The 16,574-nt window shown below is 32.7% G+C and overlaps 1 protein-coding gene across 1 annotated transcript in view; it reads right to left on the bottom strand.

The window, feature by feature from the left end:
* Nucleotides 1-1,047: 1,047 nt before the first annotated feature.
* LOC115886992 (chondroitin sulfate N-acetylgalactosaminyltransferase 2) overlaps nucleotides 1,048-16,574 on the bottom strand; it is a 737,150-nt gene continuing 721,623 nt past the window's right edge. The window contains exons 9-12 of the mRNA XM_030906321.1: nucleotides 14,486-14,650; nucleotides 14,235-14,429; nucleotides 13,901-14,048; nucleotides 1,048-1,380 (exon numbers count right to left, since the gene is read on the bottom strand). Of these exons, the coding sequence (XP_030762181.1) occupies nucleotides 1,153-1,380; nucleotides 13,901-14,048; nucleotides 14,235-14,429; nucleotides 14,486-14,650 (736 nt within the window). The 3' untranslated portion in view covers nucleotides 1,048-1,152. The remainder of the gene's footprint in view (nucleotides 1,381-13,900; nucleotides 14,049-14,234; nucleotides 14,430-14,485; nucleotides 14,651-16,574) is intronic.

Here is a 16,574-nt window from a genome sequence, read left to right as displayed (position 1 = left end):
CTACATCTTATCCTGAATTTTCTTATAGTAAAAAATAAATTCTGCAGGTAATAATCCAACTGATAAAGTTTGTGCTATAATATTATATGAACTTACGTAGTTTAACGTCATCTTTAGACACATATTTATGTAAACGTAATACATTAACGTCCTTAAGTACCACATATAATTATAAAACACCTTGAATATTATTTATATTTTGTTACCTAGTCTTTTAAGCATAGGGTCAGTTTGGAATTGCTCTAGAGGAAGATTCTTATCATGTTATAATTTAAATTCCCATAATTAAAACTAAAATAATATCACCGATAGTTCCTAAATACTTAAATTATTTACATCTGCTTAATAGATACCATTCTGTTATACGACTATGTACAATCCTACAATATCTTTCTTGTTTTATTTTACTATGCATGATAGTTATAATAAACTAAACACAGCCTAATTAAAAAAAGTTAAATAATAAATTGTTTTGGTACAACTAAAAAATTTAGTTAGAATATACCATTGAAATTAAGAAAAGAGTTTTTTTTTCAGATCTCAAATATTGATATGTACGTTTCTACTTTACTTAAAATTTTAAGAAATATTTTAAGAAATATTCACTTACCGCAATGCTATAAATTATAATATTTTTTTGCAATCTAGAACTATTATATTCCATACCATGATATGTGAATAACTTTAACAAGAAATAAATGCTATAATAACAACAAATTATTTTACCTTTTTGTATTGTCTATATGCATACAGAATGTAATAAAATAATACAACATTTTAATAATATATTTACATTCATGATGAGATTGAGAGATAGCATTTATTTTATAGCTATTTCGATTGACTTGATTTGAAATATTTTTATATATTTACAATATTATGCATGAAGTGAAATATAATCTTAACTTATTTGATATCATGTCATATTACTTTATAAAAAGGAATATTCAAATTAATAACTGAAACATGTTTTTCTTTAATTATGTAATCATATTATTTGTTCATTATAATATAATTTATTACACAATTAATAAAAAAAACATGCATACTTCCCTAAATTTGTTATTAATATACTAATCATTCGGTTAGTTTTATTTGTGTATGTAATTTTGTTACACCCTGTATTAATTCACGTTCATTACAGATCTCTCATCACTTACCGTTCGATTTATTAAAAGCCTTACTTCTAAAAGCAGAACTTTTCATAGGTTTAAGCGGATGAACTGGATATTTTGAAGGACTGCTATTGGCTGCGATGTCGTCCTTGAAGGCTAGGAAACCCAACTGCGCGTGTGATGCTTCGTTGAGAGCACGTGACCTAATGCATGCTCGATATTGGTCAGCTGACAATTTCTGTCCGCCAGGTCCTCCCGAGCAAACCTGGTAACAAACAGAAGTAAAAAAATAATTAAAATATTCTATTTAAATTCTATTATACAATAAATTAACAACTAGTTGGATATTTCGCTGTGCGAACAAAGTTAATACAATATGCCAGAATAAAATCGGCGCGCGGTGTCAAAGACAACAGAAGAACAAAAATCGATAATAATATTGACGAGGTTAATCTCTAGACATAATGCACTAAGGTTAACTTAATTTTTTTAAATACGGACCTGCATTTTTTATATCAGTTTTTGAAAGAACTTGGTCTCCTGAGTACAATAATATGCCACACTTTATACTTTTTTGTTTTTAGTACCTTGACAACAACAAAACTATTTAATTGTTATCTAAAATAATTTGAAGTCCAACTCTGGTTTTTTTATTTAATCTGATTACATTCATCGCAACAATATTGATCAGCGCTAATTAACATTGAATATGGAAAATCGAGTCAAAAAAATTATATCCAGGTCAGCAATTTAAAGATAATATTTTTAATTCATTTTATTGTGAAGTTGAAATATCACTGTACGATCTAATAATATGCATAATATTAATCGTAGTTATTATAAATAAATCAACTCTTACAAACTTGTTTCTAACGTTCTACATGTTCGAAAGGGTTACCAACCTCCCTATTGCACAAATTTATTTTTCGTTCAATTTTATTAATAGCTCTTTGAACATATATCTTCTTATACTTTTACTTAACTTAAAAATTAGTTTAAATAAATTGTATTCAAATGTCCGAAACAAAAAAGTAACAAGTATGGCATATCATTGTACTCAGGAGACCGAGTTCTTTTAAAAACTGAAATAAAAAATGCAGGTCCGTATTTAAAAAAAATCAGTCGGCCTCTGTATGTCACAAATTATCAGCTAATTTGAAAATCTAAAAATACTATCAGATAGCCTTAGTTCAGTGGCTATGAGAATAAGCAATTAGTTTTTTGATTTTCCATAAAGTGACGATGGGAAAAAAGAAAATTGATTTTCAAAAAAAATCCGTTTTTTCCAAAAAACTCCTTGACATTTTTAAAACTTTTTTGATGGCATCTTGGTGAACATCCTATAGCGCAATTTTGCCCCAATTTAACCATCTTCGTATCTACTACGGTTACTGAGATACCAATGCTCGTACCTCGAATTTGTAGCACCCTGTATAATGAGAGTCTAACTGAATTTCAGATAAAAGAGTAACTCAAAACGACCAACCTCAATATCATTTTTGTTTCTCTCTGTATAAATTTTCATTATTAAATTTGGTATTGGTTGCTTTATCTGTATAACATGTGATACAGGGTAATTAAGGTACCCAATGCTGCTTATATTAAAATTTAAAAAAAATCGTCAGTTAAAAATATTGCTAAATTTATCAAAAAACTTTTTTATTGAAACACCTTGTGGTCCTCCAAAGAATTGTAAAATATTGTTCAAATAAATCTATATATCTTGAAATTTTCATTTTGTCCTTTACCCCTACGTGTAGTATAGCGGGTTCGGTTATTTGCAAGTGATTTGATATCTCGCCATGATCGGTTTACTGAGTCGATATCCTTTTTAATTGTCCTTTGCCATGTATGTCTTTGACGACCAGTTCTTCTACTGCCCTATGGATTCCACTCAATAGATCTGCCAGCGATGTTGTTGCCTTCCCTATTTTCTCAGTTTGATCACGTTATACACCTGCCTTTGGTTAGTTAAGCTCCATAAATCCTCCTTTCTGATAGTATTCAGAAATTTCAGTCAGAATCTTCCTACGATTTACTACAGACAGCGGTTGATGAAAATTTTGAAGTTAATTAATGACCATGTAATTTTGCAGGTCTCTGCACCATACAGCAATACTGACTTGACATTTGAATTGAAAATCTTAAGTTTAGTAAGTTGATAGTACTGTCTAGAATTCCAAATATTGTTGAGCATTCCAAATGTTATTCTGGCCTTGCTTATTCTATTTATGATATCTTGCTCTGTGACTCCGCTGCCGCTTGTTGAGATTATACTACCCAAGTAAGTAAAATTATTTACCTCGTCTATAGGTGTTGTTCCAATGATAAAGGGAGCGACATTGTTGGTACAAACTTTTATCGATTTAGTTTTTTTTTTTAATATTGATCTTAAGATCTGCAATTGGAGTTCCATTTGTCAAGTCAAGTAGTTTTGATGCCATATCCGCGTGGCTATGAGAAAGGAGACAGATGTCATCTGCATAACTGAGATCCCTTCCAACAGGCTAAAGGGAGTCCACCGTATTCCACGATGATTCTTGGAAATTGTTCTTTTTAGCATATCATGTAAGAGGATATTAAAAAGAAATAGCGACAGGACACGGACGCAACCCTGCCTCACCCTATTCCGAATGTTGGATTCACTCCATTGAGCCTTATGCAAGACTGCACATTGATCCTCGCAATAGGGTGCCTGTATGATTCTTATAATTTTGTTAGGAATACAAGCCCTGCTTAGGGCTGGCCAAAGAGATTGGTGCTTTAGGCTATCAAACGCACGGTTAAAATTAACAAATATCAGGAATAAAACTGAATCACATTCCAATGATTGTTCCATGACTATACGGAGTGTACTTATGTGATCCACATATTATCGCTTATGCCTAAAGCCTGATTGGGACGAAAATGAATTTCTATATGATTCGATAACCTTTCAAGGAGCGAGATTCAGAGCCCCTCTAATTTTGACATTCCGAGAGGTCACGTTTCTTTGGGATCTTAGTTATAAGGCTATCCTTCCAGTCGTTTAAGATATTCTCATAGGTCCATGAAAACCCTAGAAGTGGACGAAGTAAGTCAGTAAGTTGGCTGATATCAGTTTGGAATACTTCTGAAGGTAAATTGACGAGGCCAGACGCCTTACCTTTCTTTAATGATGTAATGTTTTTTTAGCTCCGTTTTTGTGGGAGTATTTATTCCGTAAGGGTTATCGTTTGTGGCTAGAGGTGGCGCTGTTGTTGGGTTGTTATTCATAAATTCATCATCTGTAATACCAACAATTTCAGTGAAGTACTCATACCAGTGTGCTATTTCTTCCTCTGTGGATTTTAAAACTCGTCCAGCGCTGTCCTTTAATCTTGGCAATTTATTCATTCTCTTGCTTGTTAGTTTTCTTGTGATATTGTACCGCTTGATGACCCTTTCTGCAGCTTTTTTAGCTTGGAATGTTAAGTCGATATTCCATTATTGTCGCTTGTCTTTCCTTGCACTTCTCTTTACTTGCTTATTAAGTTCGTTGTGAGCTTTAGATAGCTGCTGCTGTTCATCCAAAATCTATGCACAATTTATTTTAGCTTTAACATGCTTTCTGCTCTCAATTACATTCCAGGTAGCATCCGATAGCTACTCCTTACGTCCTTTTTCCTTTGGTCCCAAGATTTCATCAGATGTTTCGGCAAGATACTTTTCAATGCATTCCATCTTTATTTGTTGCTATTAATCTTATTCAATGCTACTGCATTTTTACTGATAGATCCACAGCTTATTTTTGCTGACTTTATGGCACTTAGATTATGAACTGTTCGAGCTGAACCCGTGCGTTTTTTCTGAGGGTTTGATAACTTTAGTTTCAAAATGCCGATTAGAAGATGATGATCATTAGCAACAGGTTGCTAGTGATAATTGCTAGGGTTTTCGCAACTGGGAAAAAATCTACAAAATAAAAAAGGTATTTTTTATAAACACCACTGCCACTGCCACTTGATCCAACAAAGATCAATTTGTCAGTGGTATTTTACTAATAAGCAAATTTTCCCAACGGGCAAAAAATGCTTAACGTTTCAAGAGATATATCTCATCCCGTCGTCAGAAACATAAAAAAAACAAAGAACAAAGAATAAAACTATATTCAAAATATTTAAATACAACTACTCAAGAACACCTTATTTTTTAACCGCAATGTCTGTTATAAACCGTTGACGTTCTGTTAAAATGATATTATATAAAGTCAAATTTCAAACTTAAAATTACTTTATTTATGAAATTTAATATTATTAGAATAAAATGTTATATTCTTTATTTTGTAGAATTTCTTCTAATGTAGAAAAATTCAGAAGTCTTTTGAAAAATGAAACAAAGTTATAGACGTTATATTATATGTCCGAAAATTTTTATTACTATACAAAATTGCCGTTGCGGCATCATATTTTATGAGAGGCATAACCCTGTATTTGTGATATTTCTGATTTACTACTTGCGTTCCTGAAAATAATTAAAGTATAAAAGGAGTCGGTCTTCATTAAAAAAAGCTCCTCTTAACAAAAATCCTCGTCCCGCGCAGCTTTTCCGTCAAAAGAAAATTCCGAGGAAAGACAAAACGACACAGTAATTGTTCCTTAAAGCCTCTCGCAATTACAACTACAAATTGCTTTGAGAAGTTTCCGCTTTGATCCGACATTAGAAAATGTCCCATTGTTGACTCTGGCGCTTGAGCTCCAACTTCTTGTGGAACAGTGGCGTACTAGTACGCGAAGAAGAAAGAGAGAGCGTAGATGTTCCCAAGTTCTCAAAGGTTGAATGAATACGTTCTTCTTGTGGAGTTTTCATTACAATGACGGACTTAAGGCCAAAGTGCTATTATTACTAATATAGAGGCTTGTTTTTGCAACGCTTAAGGCGATTTCCGGAGTAAACTTTCATGTTTATAAATGAAATATGATAGAGGTAGCTCGCAACGCGATAATTTTCTTTTTGTACCTTAAGACAGGCAAAAATAATTTGGAGAGGGTAAACAAATATATTATTATATTTTATATGAAAGGAACAAAATTCTTACAGCTAAAGGGTATATTAATAAATAATATTTTCTTGCCTTTAGCTGTGCATTTTTTCTAATTTCGAAAAATCGAAAGTAGAGAAAAAAAATATAAATAGTAAAAAGAAAATTGTTTTGCTTGTCGTAAAGGGGGGAACCAAGCTCCACTCCCACAACCGGTTTCTGGGCCTAACCTTCATCAGGTGGGCTGTCCAGGGCTGGTGCTCACCGATACGGCAAGCAAAACTACTCCTTCTATAACAACAGACGATGTCGTAAAGTGTCGGTGAGATATTAGTGTATCTCCCGTCAAAAGATGCTAAAGAGCGTTTTCCGGCCCGTTCAAATATATATGAAATGAACAAAATTCTTACAGCTTTAGTGTATATTAATAAATAATATTTTCTTGCCTTGGTTCTCACCGATATGGCAAGCAAAACTAGAACCTACCACTATAAATAACAGAAGTGGCGCCCGAGAGATCTAGATTTACCACTGGGCGTCAATAAGGCTATTTTTCACAGAACCAAAGAAATAGCCTTACAATTTAATGATGCTGTGAATCTAATGAATCTGTTGTAATGGGTTTTTAAATGCCTATTAGCTACTAGTAAATTTAAGTATACAAGGTCGGTCATAAAGTTGTGGCACAACAGACTTAACTTTTTTTGAAATGAAAAAAAAAACCCTGTATAAATTGCATATTTCAATTCTTCCTTCAATTTTAAGCTATAATCGTAATACACAATGTCCATAAATGGAATAATTGATATGTTAAACAAAAATTTTGTAATTTCCAGACTTGATATGATCTCATTTTATACATCTATAAATGCTAACTTTAAAACATGAATCGTTAAATGAAACTGAACATATCGAAATTAATCAAATGAAATTGTTTAAGTGATATGTTCAAAAGTCAATAAGGCGGAAACGGTTGGTTTGAGGTACATTGTGTGTATTTTAATTTTTGCTTAGAATTGAAGGAATAATTTCCTTCAATTCTAAGAATTCTAATAATTTCAGAGGGTTCTATTTAAAAAATAAAACTTTGATGTGCCAAGACTTAAATTTATTACATGACTTAAATTTATTACTCGCTAATAGATATTCAAAAATCTTATAACTTTTGTATTTAACTTTCTGCGGTACCTCCTATATTTTACCAATAATCGACCGTTTCCATGCGACCCTGTATAATTTTATATAGGTACTAGCGTGTACCAGCGACTTCGTTTGCGTCGAATTAATCATTTGTAATGGTGATGATAAAGCAAAGCAAGAATTTCCATTAACATACAAATTGGATAAAATTTTTTCATATTTATGTCAGCATGAGAAAAAAGAATATGGCGATATTATTATATAACTTGGTAATATTTGAGGGGAAGTTTCATCTCGTTGAAATTTGACTTTCGAAAAATCCGTTTGTCAAAAATAAGCTTTTTACGTCAAGCAGTTTAAGCAGAATCGTGGTTGAGAAATTACCCAACTTTTTGGAACATCCTGTATGATTTTTAAAAAAAATTCAAAATATGTAAAAAAAAACAAATAAATTATGCTTATCCAAGCGTTTTCCCAAAAAACTAACCGTTTTTTAAATAACAAATATTGTAATATTTGAGGGGCGTTTTCGCCCTCTTGGAATTTGAGATTCGGGAAACCCCTCCTCATCGAACCTCTACACCCCACAGTCAATCCGTTTGCTAAAAATCAGCTTTAAACGTCAAGCAGTTTAAGCAGAATCGTGATTACTTAATGGTCATATTTTATGAAACACCTTGTACAAATTTATAAAAAATCTTAAAATATGTAAAACAACAAAATAAAATATACGTGTTTAAGAGTTTTTTCCGAAAAACTCACCGGTTTTTAAATAAAAAATATTTTAATATTTGAGGGATAGTTTCACCCCCTTAGAATTCGAGTTTCGAAAAATCCCTTCTTATCGAACCTCTACACCCTAAAGTCAATCTGTTTTCCGAAAATCAACTTTTTACGTCAATCGCCTTAAGCAGGATCGTGATTAATCAATGACCAGATTTTTCGAAACACCCTGTATACATTTTTAAAAAATCTTAAAATATGTAAAAAAACAAAATAAAATATACGTGTTTAAGCGTTTTTTTCGGAAACTTGACCGTTTTTTAAATAAAAAATTCACAGATATTGCAACATGCGCAACCATCATAGGGGTATTGAAAATACCAGATACAAGTCGGCGATTGTCGGTAATCATCTGTTTTTTTTACATTTTATATTAATTTGTGACGTCATTTGGAAGAGCTCAATAGAAATATAAAGAACTAAACCTTGTTTGGAAAGCAATTTGCCATTCGTGACGTCACCACTCCGGCAGTCTATGGTGCATCCAGACCTGACGAGCCGAGCGCGAGACGAGAGCAAGACAAGAGCGAGACGAGAGCGAGACATTTTCTATCCATTTTTACGCCAACCTGCCACGAGACAAGCCGAGTGGGATCATAGTGAAAGAAAGCCAAACACATATTAAATTGCAATTGAATATAACAAACGATGGCCAAATAATAACGCATACAGTAATAAATTTTTGAATGTTTAATATGATATTCGGTCTTTAACATGGTATTCATCGTCGGTTTTCCCTCTTTTGGCTGTTTTCCCCTTTATCCCTTACACGACGTTTTTTACATAATACGTTTTTTAACGTTTTTAGAACAAAATGTTAAATACAAAAGTTATTGGTAAGGTTAAGAAGCACATTTTAACATTACTATAGAGTATACAGGATAATTCAAAAAAGTGTTGCGGATATAACATATTTTCTAATGGGAATACCCTATTTTTTATTTTATTATTGGGTTATACATACGTACAATTCGGTAACTTTTCTTGCCATTTTTTGATATTATATATCTAAAATTAATAGATGTTGTAATAATTCAATTTGTTTAAAGAAATGTTGGATTTTGGTAGGGTAAAATTATCAGTGACATAAAATTTGTAAATTCTATCAGAAAAATGATAATACATACGGTGTACGATTTAAAAATTTGAGATTACTTAATTTTAAATGGTCGAAATTTATAAATCAGAGCTAATATCTCGCAGTCGGGCGGGACTACCAAAAACACGTCCAGACTTTCGAGCTTTCTTTGATCTCGGCCGTTGGAAAACCAGGGGACGGATAGCAACGAGGCTCCGTAGATTGACTCGCGACGCTGCGCTCGTTCTCGCGAGACTCGTCCACAGAGCGAATTTGGAATGTCTCGGCGCTTGTTTCCCCAGGTTTGGACGCACCATCGTATGGCTGATCGCCATTCGCAAATATATTCCAGATACGTATAGTGAACAAGTGAACCGTTCGCAACGTTAAATAATTTTGATATTTAATTTTTATCGTGATGGCTTTTTATGAAAGTGTATATATAGAATTAATTGCATTAATTTGCAATAGCACTTCGAACTCACAGTTTTGTTATGGAGCCATATTAAACCAATCAGAATGAGTATTATGTTACCGTAAAAGCCCGAATATTGGTTAAACGTAGAGTTGCCCACGTAGGAGCCCGAAATATACCAAAAAGTGGGTCAGTTTCGGTTAAGTTTAGATTTGGTCTATATTTTTATTAATTCAAAACCAACTAAAACCTAATTCTAATCTAACCTAAACTCACCCCTTCTTTTGCGTATTACCTGGGTATTCCTAGGTTTAACTAATATTCGAACTTACAGTGTAAATTTATGGAGGGCCCATAAATTTAAATTCGCCGTACAAGAAAATTTCACCAATTTTCTCAATAAAAATTAAAAGTTATAAATCATACTATTTTTTTATAGAAATTATGGAATAAAAATGAACGGGGTGCCGGTAGACCAAGAAGATATTTGGAATGTAAATGTTAATTTATACTCGAATGGAGTTGCCTCACAGTATAGGCATATTTTGAACCCTTACCGTGCATAGTTACTGTGGATAAAAATAAATTAAAATATAGTTGACTCCGACGATAATTTAGTTTGCACAGCTTCTTTTCATCATACCTAATAAAAAACCGTGACAACCACTACTTATAGTATGTACAGCTGGTTCCAAAAAAAAAATGAATACGACTCTTTACACATTTTTTTCGAATATTTGAGCAGTGTATATTTATGTGTCAGTATTTTGTCATGTTAAGGTTATTGTGACATTGAATATAATAACTTTGCTTTTGACATAGTGGCAAATAATTTTTTTCAGAATGTCAGCATGACATGAGTAGAGAAATGGGGTACTCGTATCATAATATACTGGCCGAAATAATAAAAACATGTTTGAAATCGTATTCAATTTTATTGGAACCAGCTGTACCTACTTATGTATTTTTAAACATCATTTAGATCATCATCAAAGAGATTTAAGTATAAAAGTTGCCCATAATGTGAGTAGCGGTATTGACGGTTTTTTGTTATGAGGAAAATAAGCAGCAAAATATATTGTCGACTGCAGCAACTATGTATTCCTAGTTTACATTCAGTATGTCCAATTAATATGGAATATTATACCTATACATGCTTTTAAACATTTCCTACCATTATATTTTGATAGTTGAGTTTTTGAAATTATTTGTTAGCTTCTTAAACAAAACAGACCCATAATAATTCAAATCTTTACCATCCAAGACTTTCAAGAATTATGAAGTAATTTCACGTCAATTTTTTTTAAATTATTGCATGCCTTAAGTATTTCCAAAGTTAACAAAAATACTTCTTTGCATACCTTGCAAATAATATATTTGGTCTAATTTATCAGTTCTGCATCATATCCGAAATTCAGATTGAGTGTGACACAACGAAGAGTGAACGTGCAACGTGAAAGACAAGAAAAATGGCAAGTAAAAAAATGTAAAATTTTAATTACTAATTACACAGTCCTTCCCTTGAGTTCTTCTGCCTAAAATCTATATTGCCTTCCTTAAGATTTTAAATATAAATGATTGAAATTCATAACAAGTTTACCACAATTTAAACTTAAGATAATTATTTAATTATTAAATCCATAATTATATTAAAAAATAACGCTTAAGAAGTTAATAAATATTAACTATTTCTAGTTAATCATTTAATAATTATTCTGATAAAAACACGGTGGATTTTTTATTTTAGAAATCATACAGGCTATAATCATTAATATGACTATATGTATTAACAATACTTAAATTAAAATTTATTTGAAGGAATGCTACTTTAAGTATTAACTCGGAATAATTATTAAAAACTGCTCATCGCGTTATCGATGTCGGCGTCTTGTGACTGTTGTTTAACTGATTGGCCGTTTAGGTACCTATAGTTTGATTTCAGAAAATGCAGATTTTAATGTGCCATTTGTGGTTTTTTTATTGGAATTTTTTTACATATTTGGTATACTCTATGAAGTGCTCATGTCCATTTTTCAATAATTAAAGTGCCTATTTAGATACATTTAAAATTAATTAATTAGTGTATAGTAATTGAATTATGGATTTGTTTATTTTTTATGAAATGTATTTTTTTTCTATTAACACGTTAAGCGCCATGGTGGGCCCCAGGGACCGCTCGGTATTCGGTTCGAATTATTTGTTTCACAAGCCAGCGGTCCTTATTTAAACCTGTTTGAGTGTGATGGGCGGACCTCTCTGGCTTGCGCGGCATGTATACCTATGCGAACTTGTTGATTTGAAAAAAAACTAGATTTTTTTGAATTTCAAATGTTGAAAGTATATGACAAAATTATAACTTGGCCCAGAGAGCATTTTTTAAACATTTTGTCTGGCGCTTCGTGTTAAAATAAACATAGCTTTACTTATAAAATCGCTAGCTAGCCATTTTTAAATATAGGCTGCTAATTAAGTATCTGCCCAACTTCAGAAGGTGATTCTTTGTGTTTTTAAGGTAAAAAGTTAATATAAACATGTGTCCGGAAATGCATAATTTTAAAGATACAGGGTGTCAAGTCCTAATAGACATTTTTTTATTAATATTTCAAAGATCCGTTGGCCGATTTTGTTGAAATTTGGCCGTGTTTTGAATTTTGATAAGTTAGCACTAATTAAATGATAATAATTATTATCTACAACAATATTCAAACGGTGAAAACTTCAACTTATCCCAATAAATATTTGACAACGCCTTGGATTCATTTGTTTTAACGCCTGTTGGCGGTGGAAACCATGCAAGCTTTTTCTTTGTTCTAAGTTGATAATTAAAAAATTCACAGATTTTGCAACATGCGCAACCATCATAGGCGTATTGAAAATACCAGACACAAGTCGGCGGTTGTCGGCATCACCTGTTTTTTTTTACATTTTATATTAATTTGTGACGTCATTTGGAAGAGCTCAATAGAAATATAAGTTAGATTAAAATAGCCAAACTGTGCCTAACAACCCATGCCTTGACATATTTTCTTTTAAAATAATATCGCTTTCTTTATCCGCCGGTCCAGACTCGACCTTGCCCATTTCTCTCATCAATTCTATCAACTTAAGTACGTGTTGACAGGCAGGTTATTGAACCCATGTTGCTTCTAGCATGTCGTTTTTTCAAAGATGGGTCCCATATAAACGCGGCCAGAAGTATTTTCAATACTAAAATATTGTAATATTTGAGGGGTGGTTTGGTTTGGTTTGTGAAAAAATCCCTTCTTATCGAACCTCTACACCCTAGAATCAACCTGTATGCCAAAATTGAGTTTCTTACGTTGAGTGGTTTGAGCATGATCATGATTAATCAGTATATCAGTCACTTAAGGATTTTATATATTAGTATAGATTAGTATAGATATTAGTCCTATTTATAAATTTTTATGCACAAGCCAATAATATTTTTTGTCTTTTGTTGTAAACTTTTGGCAGACCCTGTATAATCCTTTTTTGAAGTTAAACTTATTTACGCGCGATGGGAGCAAAAATTCAAGGCCGTGACACAACACAGCCTTAACAAGTTATACTTTGTTGGAAGTTGAGATAGGTCTTTGGAGCGGCATAACTCGGGCTCTATGTAAGCTAGTAGGCTGAAACTCGGAATGTGATATGAAATTATATGTTGAAGACGTTTTGTGCACTACGAAACCCCATCATCAATAAATCAAGTCAAAAAGTCGTCCGATTTAAATGAATTTTGATATGTCGATAGATTGGACCAAGGCCAACTTGACCGTGTACGACACGTGTCACTATAATAGTTAGTTTTGACGTAAGAAACGTCAAAAGTTGATGTCCGATCTCGACCAAATTTGGTGGATAGGCTATGTGAGCGACGCGACGGTGCACACGGTCGCACCCTGCAAAGTTGGATACGGCGCCGGCGCCGGCATTTAATGTTAACATTACTACTTTTTCAGTGAATCTTTAAATCTGTTGTTTTTTGTTAAGTTCGTTATTTAAACATATGTATGTAATACACTCATATTAACACTAATCATATTTTTACGTTTTTATTCATCATTTTCAATGCCCCCCCGGTTGCATCTTTGTAAAGGACTGTGAATTTTTCTTAATTATGTGTTGATTGGAACCAAACTCGGTACGTGGATAGAAATATCCGAATGGAAATATGCACACATAGTGCACACACAATTTTTTATTGTCGCAATATCCCTTCGCTGACAATATCCCTTTCGCTATCTCTTTCTTTACGGAACATAATTTATGATAAATATAAATGGTATTAATGCATTATTAAAATATAGCGATGCATAAAAGTCGTACCTTAAAGATGCTTAAAGAACTAACGTATTAAATCTATCTACCTTTGGATGCCATATGTGGAAAATGCCAGGATCGGTTGCTCGTATAACTTTGACGTTACTGGTGACGTATTTTCTGTACAACATCACGTCTTCCCCTCCCCATCCAACTATATCTTCATCAAACCCTTTCACCTTCAGAAAGTCGGATCTGTGAAAGAGATAAAAATAAATTAAAGATATTTTATTATAAAATGTCCGTAACGCCGGACAATAAATAGATCGTCGAATATACAATTTGAGGTGTATTGCTTTTAGTCATCAACAAAATTAACAAGTCTTTGAAAATGTTAGTGTCTTCTTCAAAAGCAAATATCTCAATATAGATTTATTTTACCTATATTGACACGTCATTCCGTATCCAAAGTCTCTCCAGAATCCCGTATCACGTGATATCACTAACTGCTCGTTTTCGGGTGGCACCTCTTTGCCTTGCAAAGTATATACAACGTGCGGATTATACAAACTAAACACTACAGGATAATAAACCTTTTTACCAGGTTTAGTGTTCCATCGACACCTATCTAGAAATCTGTAAAAAAGTCGTTATAAGAAATTTACAATTTTAATAAGGAAAGGTTGACATACCGCGCACTAAATACTATGTCGACGTCACACATAAAGAGCAGTACGTCTTTTTTTGAACTTTTTTGGTTCTGATTCGATATTGGAATTATTTTCTGAGCATTTTGCGTCGTACGAACCGTACTATAATCTAGCGCTCTCTCCGCACCTACACGTAGACCTTTTCCTCTGAAAATAAATGAAAACGTTAACACATCATTAAAAAAGTTTTATAGTAACTTCTCTTATAGTACGAGAGCTAGCAACGTCGAGAAAACAAGTATTTTAAGAAAGCTGGCCTTTATATCGTTTACTATGCTCTATGGAACAGCATGCGGCCTGTCTGGCTGCCGGTAAACGTTGCGTTCCCTACTGCCCATTGAAAAAAGATCCTATATTTTTATTAGCCCTTTAAAATCTAGTATTGAATATAAACCGACCGAGTCTCCATAACTCAGCGCGTAGATGTTCCGCCTATCAAGTGAGGAGTTAGAGTTCGAGACCGGGTCAGGGCAAAAACTTTTTTATTTTATTTTCGTTTATATTCTGATAGTAAAGTATTAAATAATTCTGGTGAGTCAAAAAAAATAGTATATTATTGAACGAGCAATTTATGCTAGCCATTATTCACGTAGGGTGACGTTTACGTCACAAGCCCTAGGCGAGGGGCAAGTCACCCGAGTGAATAATGGCTATAAATTGCGAGTTGAATACTATACTTTGCCCACGGCCATTATAATAATTATAAGGAGTGTTTGAATTAGTATTTTTAATGTTAATCTTACTATTAATTATTGTATTCATGTTTTAGGGGATCACTACCTACCTAAAATTTGGCAATTTCAAACGCCAAAATTGACTAAAAGATAATAAAAACATCAATATCATCAGTTGCTATGCATCGAGAGTCGCAGTCATCTCGAACTATTTTATTTTCAAATATTTTAGAAGTTTATTATTGGATGTGTGTTACGGCATACCTGTATATTAGTACTTTTTTCTACCCCCTTTAGTAAAATAAATTTGTTGAAAAATGATAGATCGTACCACCAGCAGCTGACATTTTGTTGTTTTGTGTAACTAAAGTTGGTGATTTGTGTTTTATTTATCGTTATATATGTATTTGAATTTTATAGATGCTGCTTCAAGTTTATTGCAATAAAACATACTTCTTGTTTCCAGAGTCACTGATCCTTTCCACAGAAGAAGAAGAAGAAGAAGAAGAAGAAAACATACTTCTACCAACTTTAGTTGAGTACAGTTGTTGGAGAACGATAATTTGGAGTACCAGCATCTGACTTTTTGTTGTTTTGTGTAACTAAAGTTGGTAATTTGTGTTTTATTTAAAGTTATATATGTATTTGAATTTCATTGATATTATTTCAAGTTCTTTGCATGAAAATATCGTACCAACATTCTTTAGTCAATCAGAAGATTTATTTTTGTTCCGTTACAATGGCAACTAAATATACTAATAACACGGATTCGGAAAACGAATTTATGCCTTTAGCAATCCTCCAGTCTAGAAAGTTTTTATAGGCAGACATGTAATGATCTTTAGACTTTTGTGGTAGCAATCCAAGACTTATTAATTTGGCCGCCTCTTTGGCTTTGGCTATCTCTGGTGGTGTACAGGGCTCATTATCACTCTCATAATTCATTTTTTGATTTTAAACGAGTTCTTGATATGCGACTTAATAATCACTACCTACTTAACATTTGATAAATTTAAACGTCAAAATTAATAAAAAGAAAAGATAAGAAAAACGTCAAATCATTTACGCCGCGCATCGGAATGTTCTGAGTCACGTTGGCATAGCAACAAGTAGAGTAAATGCAAAGTGTGATTTATCATATTTCACTGTTATCAGCTGTTATATCTCACTCTATTACAAATATGGGCACCATATTCCTTCAACTAGGAAGTAGAATATTGATTTATTATTAAGCGGTCGTGGACAAAACAAATATTTAATACTTTACTATCAGAATAAAAACGAAAATAAAATAAAAAAAGCTTCTGCCCTGACCCTGTCTCGAACTCTGAATCTTCGGTTCTTAGTCGGAAACTCTACGCGCTGTGCTATGGAGACTTGTTAGATTTATATTCAAT

Source organism: Sitophilus oryzae, unplaced genomic scaffold (genome assembly GCF_002938485.1).
Source record: "Sitophilus oryzae breed Bouriz unplaced genomic scaffold, Soryzae_2.0 scaffold_550_pilon_pilon, whole genome shotgun sequence".
In the NCBI taxonomy this organism is placed as follows: Eukaryota; Metazoa; Arthropoda; class Insecta; order Coleoptera; family Curculionidae; genus Sitophilus; species Sitophilus oryzae.
This window is presented reverse-complemented; position numbering and strand designations above follow the sequence as displayed.